Source organism: Stigmatopora nigra, chromosome 10, assembly GCF_051989575.1.
Source record: "Stigmatopora nigra isolate UIUO_SnigA chromosome 10, RoL_Snig_1.1, whole genome shotgun sequence".
NCBI lineage: Eukaryota > Metazoa > Chordata > Actinopteri > Syngnathiformes > Syngnathidae > Stigmatopora > Stigmatopora nigra.
In genome coordinates, this window is record NC_135517.1 from 11,968,403 (window position 1) to 11,983,058 (window position 14,656).

Consider the following 14,656-nt stretch of genomic DNA (forward strand, 5'->3'; position numbering starts at 1 on the left):
TAAACTAGAGAATGTTAACATTTATTTCATACATGTGTTGGGTTTTCTTCGGGTTCTCAGGTATCCTCACGCAAGCCAAAACCATGTTTTCCTTGTGCCCTGAATGTTTCTAAGATAAAACTATCCATGTTTTCTTTGTCTTTCTACTTTAAAGCTTGGCGATAGAAAACCATAGCGCAAATAAAAGTGCATTTCCCATTTATTTCCTTTACAGAATATTACAATAACACTATTAAAACATTTTAATCTTTCTTTGGGGGCTCAGAATAAGCAGGAATAATTATTGGTTTGTTGTTACAACTAAATTGTGATCCTAACTTTGTTTTTGTTTTTACTAATTCATGTTTTTTATATAATACTATATATTTTTTGATAAAACCATTTTAGAGTCAACCCATTAATCCATTTCAAAAGGTGGTGACTTTGGTAGTAGGATTGTTTGGCGATTCACAAACAGAATGTTGCTAGAACTCTGATGTTTTTTCTTCACAAACCAATGTAGTTACTGAATTGTCTAGTAGATCATACATGTTGACCTCCAGCACCTCTACTGGGGTTCCGCCTTCCTCTTCTCCAGTCAAAGCCAGTAACACCTGCTGGGTCACAGCAGGCTGCGTTTGATCGCCAGAGGCGGTTGACTCTGCTGCTTCGCCATCTGCTTCATGCACAGTGATCATCTAAAAGGGAAAAAGAAATAGATTTTAGTATAAAAAAGAAAAAAATATATATATATTTTAATAGCATGTATTGAGTTTTCCCAGAAGCTCAGTGAAATGCATAGTATGAACATCACTTTTATGCAATTGTAAATTTAATCCAAAGGTAAAAAGGGTCAATAGCCATTTTTATGAAGGACTAAAATATAAAATAATTTTGATGCCATATGTTAATGTTTGAATAAAATTCAGTCCATCTAGAAAATTGCTTCATTGCTTTGTTTTTCTCTGTGTGGACATTGAATTTGGTCATGCCCAAATATATATTGAAATATTTCATGTAGATCTTTTTATTGTTTAAGTCTACTCCTATTTGAGATTTATAAAGCAAAATGAGACTAGATGCCTGCTCATTCTTGGTTCCATCCTTTATCCCCTGGCTTTCCATGTGGCAAAGAAGGATGTGTTCTTGCAACTGCTCGTGAGATATGCTGATCTTGGAACAGAGGGGGCAGATAAAACTGTTGCCGCTTTCCGGGTGTTGACTGCAGACATGTTCTAGCAACTCTTCTGGCCTCCCGAACGCCACGTTACATTGTGGACAATGCACACTAGATGTTGCAGAACCTAAGAACAAATGTTAGAAAAAAAGAGTGAAAAAAAAAGTTGTTTTTTTTTGGTGAAGCTGCGTCACTGCCACCATTTTCCAATGCCATGTATTGTAATGTTATATATTATCCAATAATTCATTTGGTACCATTATGCATGATTTCTATGTGTTTGGCCAGGCTGGAAACACAAGGGAAGAATCTGAAGCAGACATCACACTGGACTAGGGTCTTCAGTTGCCGTGTTTGGTTAGCATACACCTCAGGGTGATTGGTTCTGTTATGGTACCAAAGCCCAGACAGTTGCTATGGCAACACAAGAGTTACATTGAGACGCAAGTCATTACCAAGTCATGTATGTAATAAAACAATAACCTGTGTGACAAACCGATCATACCTGGTAAGACTTTTGGCAAATTGTGCAGACAAAGGGCTTCATTCCTGTGTGTACGGACTTGTGTTTTTCAAGCAGCGAGGCACAGCTGAAAACCTTGCTGCAGGTTGGACACTTATGGGAACCTTTGAGGTGGATTTCCTCCATGTGCTTCTGAATCTCCTCTACAGACTGGAAGGTGAGGCAACACTTTTGGCAGTTGAGGGGTTGTGACATATCTGGCGAAGGGCAGGAGAAAACTTTGTACAATACATTCACAGAAGCCATACTTCATTCGGGTTTGTGGGTTTTCGTACTGTGCGAGGTCTGCAGGTGGGTAGTTAAGCCGCTGGCTTGGCTGTGGCCTTTTCCGCATTCTCGACAAACGTAGGGCTTATCGCCAGTGTGTGTCCGCACGTGCCGTGTGAGCTCGATGGATTGGGCGAAGACGGCTTTGCAATACTGACATACGTACATCTTGCCTAAAACAAATGGCAAAATTGAGTTGATCATTAAATAGTATTTAAAATGTCGTACATTTGCATTACAACATGGGATCTCGAGTGTAACCTCTCGGTTAATCCAATCTCTAATTAACACAAGGAGCATTCACGATTTGAAAACGGCATGACGACTCGGGTTGCCGTGTTGATGCCTCACCCTCAGAGTGCTTTTTCTTGGTGTGGTAAGCTAGCGCCGCAGCCACAGCAAAGCTCATATCACAGTGTTTGCATTGGTAGGGTTTCTCTCCCGTGTGCAGTCGCATATGATTCTTCAAGGAGGAAGTGGCGGGGAACTTGGCGCCGCAAGTCTCGCAGGCATACGGCTTCTCGTCGAAATGCTCCGTTCGTTTGTGGTAAATCAACCCTGGAAAATATGACAGGAACACAAAACTGTGTTTTTTTTCCTCCTAAAACTTCTATTGACTGCAGCGTCTCATTTGACCAGTGGATTTTGATAAACACGAGTGAAAAATTGCATAATAATAAATGTAATGCAACTAAGGGTTATTCTGAATATACCAGGAAAAAAATCTAATATATTACTTCTGGCTACTGACCTGATGGGTGTGCGAAGGTGCGGCCACAAAATTCACAGGCTACCTTCTTTTTCTTCTTGTCCACAGCAGCATCTGGGTGAGCCTCGTTCAAATGGCCCTGCAAAGCCCTCTGGTTGGACAGCTTTACAGGGCATTGTGGACACTGCACCCGGCACTCCTTGGACAATGGGCAACGCTTTGTGTGCGCCAGAAATCGACACTTGTAAGTAAATTTCTTCTTACACCAGCAACAGCAGTAGGACTTTGAGTTTGGAGAGTATTCATCTTTATCTTCCACGTCAGACTCCTTTTCGTTGCTTTGATCCAATTTGACTTCTGTTATGCTGCTCGTCTCTTGTTCTGGATCAGCTGTGAAGTCAACACAAGTCATGAACCTAATCACCAACGTGACATGTTTTCTTTCCTCTTTAGATGCATTTATGTGCTTGTGGTGTCAACTCACACAATAATTCTGCTTCATTTCCTTCACTCTGGTGTCCATCTTCCTCAAGTGTATTCTTTTCCAATGTCTCCACTTGAGAAGGCGCTTTCTGTTGGACAGTGTGGAGCAGTTTCAGAAGACCTTGCTCACTAACAAGTCCTGTCTCCACTTGGTCCAACAGCTTCTTCACTATTGAGCTTTGATCAGCTTCTTTACAGCAGTTGTACACCAACTGACGGAGGAAAAAAATATTTAGTGTCAAGAATATTACCTTGTTATTTTTTCACCATGTTGGGAATAAACTAAGGGCATATACATCTCTTTCCTGTTCATCTAGAGCGCTGTCAGCTGATTGCTTTAACAGATCTACAACATCTGAAACACTGTTGAGTTGCTCGGTGAGTCGGGAAGTGAGCTCCAAACAAGTAGACTTGTTTGCTGCATTTTCTTCCTCCAATAGACTTTGAGGCGTGCTGGTTGTTGAATTATTTTCCTCGACTGCACTTTCACTTGGTTCCCTTTTTTCAGGGTCTGAGCACAGACATAATCACACATAATCTTATGATTGTCAACTAAGAACTCCATTTTTCATATCTTGATAGGTGGCTATGGGGAAAGTTTTGCTCTACATTGTTCATTTATATCACAGAGACAATGGGTTTCTAAATAAATGGTGATCATGCAAACATTAAGAACTGACCTGAGGATTCTGAACACACTTTTTTACATGGAGGTTCCTCTGCATTTTGGTTTGTATCTTCATATTCATTCTTATCTGACATATCCTTCACTTGGTGCCCACCTTTATTGGGTGAATCAACAGAAACTTCAGGGTTGCACACTTTCATGACTGGTTTGAGGGCTTGGGTTTGCATGGAGGAAGTGGATCCCGAGGACTGCTGGTTGATAACATTGGCAAGGACACTCTTAAAGCTCACAGCTACGTCAAACATCTGCAGGTTGTCCGCAGCGGCAATAATGCGGGTAACGTTATGTTTTCCGAGAGGTAGTTTTCCAGTGTAGACCATGTCCAGAAGACAGCTGAACTCCTGTGAAGATACCAAATTGGTATCGATGGAGACCGTATCAGAAAGATCCAGCAGTGATCTAAAGGGAGAGAGGCAATTTCTTCTTAAAAGTATGGCTACCTTCATCATGTATATTACAGATAAGTGTTTCAAAAAATGCACCAGTACACAAAATGCAAGAAAATTAGCATCCGAATATTTGGTCATGATTATCCACATGAAATGATCACTGTACCTGAAAAGCATACTGGAGGCTGCCAGCACTAGTTTATGTGCACGGTGGGAATTGTCTCCAACTAGAACAGTGCAGTCACAAAGGTGGCCTTCCTTCCGCAGGGCCCACAGTTGATGCATGAGCTGACTGCTGTAGTTCGGGAGCTCAATCATTTTGCAACACTGGAAAGGAAGAAGGGTCCCTTTAACTTAAGTGTAGACAACATTGCTTTACATTTTTAACACGTGAACTGCATGTAATATGATTTTTACTAATCTTGTGGTCAAACCTAGTAATAGATTAATGTTGAGAGGAATCTACGCAAAAAAATAGACTATAAAGATCAATTTAATCGCTGCCTTTGAGGGCAATAGAGAACAACAAACACACAAACAAATAATGAATATTACTGGGTAAAAAAACCTAAAATGTTATTAGCAACAATAATTTTTAATTGAAATTATTTTGCAAGAGTAGTTTGGACGTTTTCCTTTTTTTGATGGCGACAAACTACAATTAAGGAAAACAATTTTGAACTGGGACGGATCGCAGTAAGTGGATTCATTACCATTGACGGCGATGGACGTCCAATTTATTTGAATAGGTAGGGTTGCAGGGCGGCTGCAAAACCGCGAATTAAGGCTCGCTGTAACGATCTGGTGACCAGTTTTAAGACCATATTTTCTATGCATATTCATCCAAATAGACAGAACAGTGTTTTGTTAAGAGCCACATCTATTCTAGTGCACCGATCTAAAGCACCGAGCGTTTTTTGTTTTGTTTTTAAACCCCCCAGATGAATTGTAAACTAAATACGGCCACGGATGCTAACTGAGCAACCAATGTTAATGGCGTGAGAGAAGACCACTTTAAACTCGACAAAACTGCCCAAGCACCATAGCGACTTCTCTCACTGTTGTGGTCGTTACCTTGTAAAATTCAAACGATCCGGATCTTTATTTAAACATCGTTGCTGGACAAATCCGAAACACGCAATAACAAACCTTGGCAATTTTTAAACATGGCGACAATAGATACAAGTCGGGTGACGACATTTCCGCCTACGTTAATTTGCGCGACTAACGTGGATGAAATAACGTTAATCTGATCATCATCATTTGAATTTAAAATTAATCGCGATTTTCTTATATGGTCGTTTATTTTATATACATTTCACCTTTAAACGCGTATCATATGGTTTGGTTTTTCAACACCATCCGTGCACAATAAACAGGGTTAACTTCACTTATGACTGATTCAATATGCTGGAGTCAGCTGGGATAGGCTCCAGCACCCCCCATGATCATAATGATGATGATAAAGTGGTTCAGAAAATGAATGAGTAAGACTCAGTCACCTCATCTTGTCCTTTTTCGGGGGGAAAATACATAACTACCATAGAGACCTTTTTTTTTTAAAACAGCCCCCACCATTTAAACTGTGAAAACTGGCCCATTTAAATTAGCATATAAATTGGTCAAGGCAATGTGCCAATCTAAGAAAATGCAGGTATCTGATTTGTCATGAAGTTGGAACAAAGTGCAATTGTGAATAAAGTATAGAAAGTTTTTAAAAATAACTTTAAAGTCAATAAGAAATAACAGCATATATCACTGCTTGCAATCAGTTTCAAACGCTCAATCAATAAGGTTCGCATTGCTTACATTTCAGTAGGAAAAAACTGCTATACATAGTACTGAGGTAAAATGAAATATTTTTACATAATTGTGCATTTGACATCATACACCCGGATTTCATGTGAGGATATACATTTCCACATCTTGCAATACAACATTGAATAGTTTTCCTTAATTTACAATGCCAAAAGACAAAATCTAAATAAAAAGGGCCATGATATCCACTTAACCATCTTTAACTGCAGCCAGGCAGAAGTGCAGCACGAGTCCAAAAACAAAACAAAAATGATAGCTGGACATAACGCAGGGGGGAAAAAAATATCAGGCACCATTCAATAATGGCTATTGAAACATTTATAGCACTTTTTTAAATACAAAGACAATTCATGAGTTCAATCATCCTTTTTCCAAAGCCAAATGTCATTATGGCTCAGATTGTCCTCAATGCCCAAGAAGTCCAGTGCCTAAAAAAAGTATAATTAAAAAATACATCTAAAAAGAAAATTTACATTTTAATGTATGGACATTATGTGGAAAATATTTACCTTTAAACCCCTCTTCAGGCATTCCCACTATAAAATAATTATTAATCAACAGTGTTAACAACATGTCTCGGTTTAAAACTCACACACTTCTTACAAAATTATACGCACCTTGATAGACGTCATCCATTGCTGCAAAGTCAGCTATTGGCTCATCAGCCTGAGGCAAGACAGTAGTATTAAAAGTTTTTAAATTGGATTACGAATATGAAATATCATGTGGAGCACAAACTAAGCACCAACAGAAAAGCATAAAAACAAACGATTGTGTGCTGCTTACCTTTAGAGAAATTATACTCTCTGGGATGACACCCAAACTGCCCAAAGTCGCTGAATCGTCTGTTAGACTTTTTCCATTAATGGAGAGGTTTTGGTCAAATGGTGCCACAGAGAAGGCGTGCATTATCTGAGGCGTGAGCAAAGCAGGAGAGAAAAAAACAGTTTGTATGTTACTTCACTGGTGAAAAATGTTTTAGCCCACAAATTATAAAACTAGAAAATTGAAATGATGTGTTGCAGGTGGCTTTACCTGAATCTTCAGCTCTTTGAGAGTCTGATTAGCCGAAACAATGAGTGCTTTTTCCCCTCTGAGTTTCCGGTGTCGAGTGCTTCTCCTTATTTCACCAAATTTTGTTGTGTTGGTTTCTAGAAAAGGTACTCCTTCTGCGGCGCTTCCGTCATTTAGTTTAAGCCTTTTTGCACCATCTTCTGACTGGAAAATAAACATGCCTAATGTAATTATATTGTAGTGGTGCTGCAGTTGTTATTGCTATTGCATCTAGTAAAAATAAAAGATCTTAGACCTGGTCTACCTGGCCGAAATCTGGATCTGTCTCTCCAATGACCTTTGGTTGCTCCTCTTTCTCTTCTTCTGCCTCAGAACTGCTGGCATTCATCTCTGGAACAGTTTCTTTAATCATCTATTCAAAACACAACACAAATTTAGTGTTTATGTGCATTAAAAAGTCAGATGTAATTCAAATATATGGGTTTGCCATACCCTTTTTTCATCGAGGATTTTTCGAATGTAAATTGTGGCTTGCGTGTACTCTCTAAGGTCTTTCTGTTGCTGGAAAAGGAAGCCTTCTCTGCAGTCCCAGCAGAGATCTGAATGCATAAGCACAAATAGGCCTGTAAATCCCTGTGAATTCGTGATAGTAAACTAAACTTTCCAAAGCAATGATAAAGGTCCCCTTTTGTCCGATCAGTGCAAAAATTAGACGTATATCATATTAGAGAATTCTTATTGTTTCTGCTAAATGGTTCCCATCATGTGTAAAAAGCGTATTTCTGTTCACTTGTGCATAAATAGTTATCTGTAAATAAACTATATTTTCCCAAAACATGTTTGCATGCTTGTTTCCCAGATGACACATTTTTTCTAGATTGGTATGCTTACCAGGCTGAGTGGTATAACTCATGGAGGGACCCGTGGGAGTGGTCTGTTTAAAGCAGTGGATGGAGATGGGTTGGTCCACAATAAAGAGTTTCCGGATTATTTCCCATTCACTGGGCCAGAGCAGAGAAATGCTGTGGAGACAGAAAAAAAACAAATCAGTGTCTGAGCCCACCTTCAAGTTACTCACATTTTAAAATGTTTTTGCACTTACAACTAGCTTAGCATGAAAAATAATATAGCAATCAAAATTCAAGCAAAAGCTTTTGTCCCACCACCAACAAAACCTGAGATTCCATTGCAACTGGATATGCACACTTTAACCAAAACCATTTGCTTTATAACAGCGTGCAGTTAACGTCATACTACAGTTAATGAAATTAGCACCACTCACTGTTGTGCATCTCCATTAATTAGGGAATCATAGGTAAACATGAAACCCCCATGAGGACAAACCAGGAGGCTGTTGCCCACACTAGACACTGGGGAAGATTTTGTGGGTCTCCTATAAAAACAAAAACAAACAGGTCTTCCATATGCAAAATTATTAAGGCTAACCCTGACCCAGTTTCCTCTGACAATTACATGTAGACAATGAAAGTAAATCTAAAATGTATAGTATAAAGGATGGAAAATGTTAAGAAATCATACCTGATGAATTTTCTCCACTCATCCACAAAAAACAGAGGGACAATGTAAAGGACATCTGTGTCCTGGAAAGAAAAATCACAAAACATTTATGATGTAAACATGTCCAGCAGTCTAACACGGTTATTATCACCTGAGGCCACTTGGTGAGAGTTGGCCGGTTCTTTTCATGGAAAAGATTGAGGAGCTGGTTTTTCTGGTCCAGCGCCATCATCTTACTCACAGCCTCATTGTCCTTTTCTTCCTGTTCCAATGTCTGAACACACAGGTATATATACATTTGGGATTCTACTGCACACCTTTGTGACCAATTAAACACACGCAGCTGTTTTATTTGATCGCACATCTTTTGTCACAATTTAACACTGCCGGTAGTTGTGATCATAACATCACACATCCCTGCTAAACATGGAATAAAAGACATTTTTAAAAAAGGTAAAAATAATTGAATAAAATAAAATAAAAGCAATCAGAAAGTATCTCCTTACCAGACACTGCGTACAGGGAATTTGGTTTTGGGTGAATTCTAGGGCTTCTGGAAAGTATTCCCTGAGCTTGGTCCAAACTTCAGAAGATACCAGCTTGCGTTCGGTATCCAGAATACTCAAACCTCCTGGTGTAGTAACAACAATTCCCATTTGTTAAACCACATCACACTGAGAGTTTGTACATGTAAATTAAAAAAGCCAAATGTGAACTTGCCGTGAGTGCAGACAATGTCCTCATTAAAAGTCTTCATCTCATCCTCGTTACCCTCTGAGAGCTCCCCGTCTTTAAGCAGAAAATTAGTCAATGTTGAAACTCAAAGCGGCATTATAAAATACAAATTGTTAATTTAATTCATTGCACATTGCTACATTTTAGAACCAGAATTCATGCCATTTCACATATTACAAATTGGAAGTTGAAAATGACAATGCCAAGTGCACAAAAATAATACCTTCATTCAACCTATGCATTTTCTATTGGTATTATGCAGTAGGAAGAGTTAAAATATCTAAGAAAAATACGGCCTATTCTTCATAGATTTTCATTTATCATGAAGCATCTTGAATGTCATTCACAATGGAAAAATATATGAATCCATGGAATAGTGTAATCAGCTTCAAAAGGACGAGAAGGTATCACTTTTTCCACTAAGTCACAAACAACAAATAGTATTCACTCTTCTTACCTTGGTGGTTGTCAGAATGTTCTTCCTTCCCATTGCTCTCACCATTACTTGGTTTGATTTCATGTTCATCCTTCTCCAATAGTTTCAAAGCCAACTGCCTCCAACTGCGCAGAGAAGCTTTTCCTACCCAGTAACCTTCACCACTGACAGAGTAGAAATGCACAAGGGGAAAAATTTAAAAGGGAACTTTTAGTTTCCATATGATCATAAAGAAGATTAAATTAATTAATAACTGTACCTATACTCATGAGCAAATACCTGACTGTACGTTTGACCAGATTGGAGACTTCCTTGTAGTCTTCATTCAGTTGATTCTTAAGACGTAGCACCCTGCATCGCTGTCCCACACAGTCTCGGCACAGAGTGGAGCCTGCAGTTTAAGATGGATGCAAAATGTGTTATCAAGGTGCTTTTCCAACATACATCTAGTGTATTTTTTCTGTCTTTCATACCATCAAGTCTTGGGCCCCCACCATAGCGCTCATAGAGGACCTGCCCAGCATTCTTAGAAATCCTCTTGACATCGCCCACCTTGTCTGGATGCAGTTTGCCATGAGAACACAGGAAGCGTGTGTTATCAATTTTCTTTATGGCAGTTGAGTCATCCAACCACTTCTTCAACCAATCTAGTGGTATAAACTCGAAAGGCTCGCCTGGGGGTAAGGAGGAAAAAAAAACATTGAACATAAAATAAATATATCACCTTTCAATTTCTTTGGCTGAAATTTCCTCAAATGATGGTCACCACCCCAGGGAACTCACACCGTGTTGCCTCCCTTTCTCTTAATAGCAAGTGGTGCTTGTTAATTACTCAACTCTAATTGGTTTACATATCTATTAAACAATAATTTTGCTAGTCATGCAATGTATTTACTAACCGTCATCCCGAGCAGGTAAAAGCTCGTATAGTTCCTTCACTTCCTCATGCTTTGCTTTGCCCTTGTCAACACTCTGTTTCCTCATGTCTGACATTTCAATGCACCATTCCTCAAATTTATGGTTGTCTTGGTCCACCAGCCTCTGAAGGAACTCTTGTGAGTCATCAAAGTGGTCACAAAAACAAAAGTACACACACAAGCAGACGAGATGATTGACTTCAAATTGAATCAGGAATTATATAGTTTTTACATTCATTGATTAAAATTGAGAGTTCAAATTCAAACCCACCAGGCACTTGAACTATGGTCTTGGAGGAATTTAAGCTCTCTTCTTCCTGGATCTTATACACCAACATGTAGGCATTTCTGGAGCAGTGGTAGCCTTTACTGCACTTGGGTTTTCTGGTCTGAGACTTCACTGCTTCAGCTGAGAAGCACCACAAAAGGGACAAAGAATGAAGTGAATACAGTATATTATGGTTAATAATGTACATTTTCCTTCAGACAATAAAAGTAATCAATAGGCTGCTGGTTGGGAACCAATATGCTGAATCCTTGTAAAGTACTACTGCTTACCAAAATCATCTTCTGTACCCAACTGCAACTTCTTGCCTTCCATCTTTTCAATTTCTTCATCATTGAATTTGTACCAGTCGCTAGTATGAGCGTCTTTCACATGGGCGATATAGTGTCCTGAGTAGGCACTGATGCCACGATGGATCAGTACTGCACTCAGTTCATACACACACTTTTGATCTAGGAGACCAAACACAAAACATACATATTAGTCCAAAAGTATTTGAAAAATGGACGAACAATATGCAAAAGGTAGGCGTGAGTTTTTACAGATATATTAATGAGCATAGATCGATCTGTCCATCCATCCATAACTTTATTCAAGAAAAGTACTGCATATGAAACAAAACAAAAAATGGTAATACCTTTTGTTACTTCAAAAAATGGGGCCATGTCGAGTTGCTCAGGAAAACTAATGTAGGTGTTGAGTTTCTTCTTGTGGCCAGTTTGTCTGTAGATTACAGCAGGAAATGTGTAACTAATCAGGTAACTACCAAATAAACACTGCTGCATGCATGTCTTAGTTTTATCTCGGACAAACCTGTCAAAGACGAAGCGCATGAGTTGCAGGTTAAGGGTGGGCGGGAGATTGTGCAATCTTATCCTCCGAGTAGCACTCTGTTTGCTTTGACAGATTTCGCAGAGGTAACGGTTGTCTCCATCCAGTTTTTCTTCCTGAATATTGGTCATAGAGTTATTTTCTGATTTTTGTGACTTTGTACGTATATTCAGTCTAAATTAGCAACAACAAAAAAAGGGTAATTGTTGAAATAGAAAGGTTGGAGACCATGTGATTGATTCAAAATCATGTGTATTGTCGGTAAACATACAACTAAGGAAATTAAATGTACTGTTACCACAACCTACCTTTAGAAACTCTGTAACACAATCTGCAAGATTTTTGTGGCCCTGAATGTTCAATTCAAGTTCGTAGAATCTGGAGGGCCGTGCAGACGATCGCCCACATTGGTTACAGCTGGAAAATAAGAAAAAGGTCACTGCAAAATTATGTAAATAAGTGTATTTTTTTCTGGATTTTCAGGAGAAGCTAGCTGTATGCTAAAGTAATGACATTTAGCAAGTTGTTTTGCTTACACAGTTACATAGGAGAATTGTCCACAGAATTGCTGCTGTATAACATTTTGCAGAGTGAGGCTTTTCTGCTTGGATAACGTGTCCTCCAACAAGGACAAAAAGAGCTTTGAAAACTCCTGAGCATCCTGAGAGAGAAAAGATGGACTTTAATACTTTGTGGCCTGAGCAACACTTTCCTAGTGGTATTAAAGGGAATTGATTGACAGTTTCAGTCTCTTACTTGCTGCTGCCCAGTGTCTAGGCCAAGAGCTTTAACCAACCCAGAAGGATCAATGTACTTTCTGTTGCTGTTTTGTAGAAGTGCAAACAAGTACTGCAGATGCTCACAAATGGACTGTGGTTCATAATCTGAAACAAATCAAATTTTTGTCAGAGTATACATACCCTGTGCATAATTGCCAACAATCAGAAAACATCACACAAGTGTTATGCTAGTAGAAAAAAAATCCTTCTGGAATTTGATCGACCATTACTTTTTCCTTGTTTGGGGTTTGAAAAGTAATTGATGATGTTTGCATTCATAAATAAATCAGTCTTTCAAATGCATGTTAGAAAGAGTAATGCAATCTTTGAACACAGTATATCTAGTCTTTTACCCGACTCTGTGTTATGTTCCTGTGCACGGGAATTGTAGCATTGATAGAGGCTTCTCCGTAACTCTAGGTTGTGGAACCACACTTGCAAAAAGGTATTGACGTAACACGTTGCTCCCAGATTGGTCAAACCAACAAATGTGTTCTGTATAAAGAGAGACATACATACATTTAACGCAGTATAAATAGCAGTATGTAATCTTAACAGTGCACATAGCACTTCATTTTATGACATTAACATTAGTATTGTACCTTATCTCTACGCTCTGAATTTGGGTCATCAATATTATGGAAAGTAGTTTCATCAATGTCTCCAAGCCAAGTCTGCTCACCAATGCCAACAAGGCAGTTAGGATTGCCTTTGCAGTTCCTCCTGAAAAGTCCCATGAAACTGAACGTTAAGTAAAGGAACGACTACATAGTGTGACAGGTTAACAATGCTGACACAAGTTTTAAAGATGCTTCAGGTCAAATCGTTATTGGGGAATATACACATGAATAAAATCTTAAATATTGGACATTCTTACGGACTCGGGTGATGTTTATTGATGTCATTTGACGGTTATGTCACATTGCACGGCCCAAGACAAAGACTATGCAGCTGATGCGCAGGATTTGAGTGACTTTTTACATCAAAGAAAACACACTAGTGGGTGATAAAATGCGCATCAATTGCATTGGGTCACAATCGAATATAACAGACAGTTCTTGTCCTACCTGCAGTTTCCTCTCTTGCAGGCCGGGAGATTGATGCGGTATGCTAGCTCGATATGCTCCTGGCTGATTTCTTCAGGTTTTACAGATTCAACCCAACGCCAAGCCGCTTTCTCCAATTGTAAGCGCGGCGTCATAGTCCTGAAGTTTAAGGTTGCGAAAATGTATCAAACGCGTGTACGTACAAACTACAATATAATGAGAAAGGGCACACTACTTCAAGGAATGCTAACAGGAGCGGCTAACACAAGCTAAATACAGAACTAGCAGGTCATTGCCTGCGTTTAGTCTAATTACTTCAGAAGCAGCCTGTCGCAGTTAGAGCTGTGATGCGATCTAATTTATGATGGCAAAGGAGACTTATTTTTTCCACATAAATATTTAACTCACCACGTCGCATCGACATATCACAATAAATAGCTAATGAAATAAGATACAATAAGCATCAACTACCCTGCTTTTCCTAATATTGGCTACTTGCTAAAATGTAGCATAGTCCACCCCGACCTTGTTTGTTTACCCCTTCGTATTCCAAACAGCTACCGAGTTTTGAGATAAAGACAAGTACTATCGAACCTTGCGTCATCTATCGGTTAGTGTGATTTCACATTTTATTAAATTTTATTTCAGATTTAGCGCTCTTGTGTCAGGATTTAAATATTACTACTAAACTAAATTGCGCCCGGCGTCAATATATGACGTAGGCGCCAGTCCTGTTGCTATAAGCAGGGGGAAGAGGAAGCTGGTACTAGTTCTTCTTCGTCTGCTTTTTTCCATAAACCAGCTTGATGTAGCATTGGCGCCCCTATACGTTCTCAAAACGCATTACTACTGTCTGTCTGTCCGTCACATTTCAAAACCCTCACTTTAATATCATTTTTTAACAATTAGTAAACGATCAATCAACATTATTATTATCATCACCAACATGATCATTAATATTATTATTAATATTATTCGAGATCAATTGCCTTTTTTACCAAAAATTGGCTGATCAATAGTTTATATTTGTGCTATTCCAGAATTTCCACTTTCTGTGCTTT

The 14,656-nt window shown here is 38.9% G+C and overlaps 2 protein-coding genes across 5 annotated transcripts; both read right to left on the bottom strand.

The window, feature by feature from the left end:
• Positions 1–181: 181 nt before the first annotated feature.
• On the bottom strand, positions 182–5,443 carry zbtb40 (zinc finger and BTB domain containing 40). Of its 3 annotated transcripts, none has more exons than XM_077726204.1 (12): positions 5,290–5,443; positions 4,382–4,542; positions 3,819–4,225; positions 3,435–3,649; positions 3,140–3,350; positions 2,698–3,045; positions 2,298–2,504; positions 1,955–2,119; positions 1,662–1,876; positions 1,414–1,570; positions 1,063–1,283; positions 182–677 (listed from the first exon to the last, which is right to left on the bottom strand). In XM_077726204.1, the coding sequence occupies exons 2-12, from the start codon at positions 4,531–4,533 to the stop codon at positions 465–467; spliced, it is 2,511 nt and encodes an 836-aa protein (XP_077582330.1). In that variant the 5' UTR covers positions 4,534–4,542; positions 5,290–5,443; the 3' UTR covers positions 182–464. The 3 variants fall into 3 exon arrangements, with proteins under 3 accessions (XP_077582330.1, XP_077582331.1, XP_077582329.1); XM_077726205.1 differs by lacking the exon at positions 5,290–5,443 and adding an exon at positions 4,929–5,279 and having other exon boundaries at positions 3,921–4,225; XM_077726203.1 differs by lacking the exon at positions 5,290–5,443 and adding an exon at positions 4,929–5,279.
• A 478-nt stretch (positions 5,444–5,921) lies between these two features.
• Positions 5,922–14,348, bottom strand: usp48 (ubiquitin specific peptidase 48). 2 transcript variants are annotated; one of them, XM_077726202.1, is made up of 27 exons: positions 13,617–14,348; positions 13,152–13,272; positions 12,903–13,044; positions 12,527–12,654; positions 12,307–12,431; positions 12,079–12,187; positions 11,753–11,886; positions 11,577–11,662; positions 11,212–11,391; positions 10,925–11,062; positions 10,636–10,788; positions 10,210–10,410; positions 10,016–10,127; positions 9,758–9,900; positions 9,286–9,354; positions 9,072–9,196; positions 8,717–8,839; positions 8,587–8,648; positions 8,330–8,440; positions 7,939–8,069; positions 7,540–7,646; positions 7,352–7,459; positions 7,069–7,251; positions 6,820–6,945; positions 6,651–6,699; positions 6,543–6,569; positions 5,922–6,461 (listed from the first exon to the last, which is right to left on the bottom strand). In XM_077726202.1, the coding sequence occupies exons 1-27, from the start codon at positions 13,748–13,750 to the stop codon at positions 6,439–6,441; spliced, it is 3,150 nt and encodes a 1,049-aa protein (XP_077582328.1). In that variant the 5' UTR covers positions 13,751–14,348; the 3' UTR covers positions 5,922–6,438. The 2 variants fall into 2 exon arrangements, with proteins under 2 accessions (XP_077582328.1, XP_077582327.1); XM_077726201.1 differs by having other exon boundaries at positions 7,343–7,459.
• Between the last annotated feature and the right edge of the window lie 308 nt (positions 14,349–14,656).

Bases quoted from the DNA above. Each gene is read 5' to 3' on its own strand.
- zbtb40 (XM_077726203.1), bottom strand. The intron at 4,226-4,381 runs GTACAGTGATCA...CTCTCCCTTTAG, and splicing joins GCCTCCAGTATGCTTTTCAG to ATCACTGCTGGATCTTTCTG. The intron at 678-1,062 runs GCATCTAGTCTC...TTTCCCTTTTAG, and splicing joins ATGGAACCAAGAATGAGCAG to ATGATCACTGTGCATGAAGC.
- usp48 (XM_077726201.1), bottom strand. From the start codon at position 13,750: ATGACGCCGCGCTTACAATTGGAGAAAGCGGCTTGGCGTTGGGTTGAA. The intron at 10,128-10,209 runs GTATGAAAGACA...CTTAAACTGCAG, and splicing joins TGGGGGCCCAAGACTTGATG to GCTCCACTCTGTGCCGAGAC. The intron at 7,460-7,539 runs GTATGGCAAACC...TGTTTTGAATAG, and splicing joins AAATCCTCGATGAAAAAAGG to ATGATTAAAGAAACTGTTCC.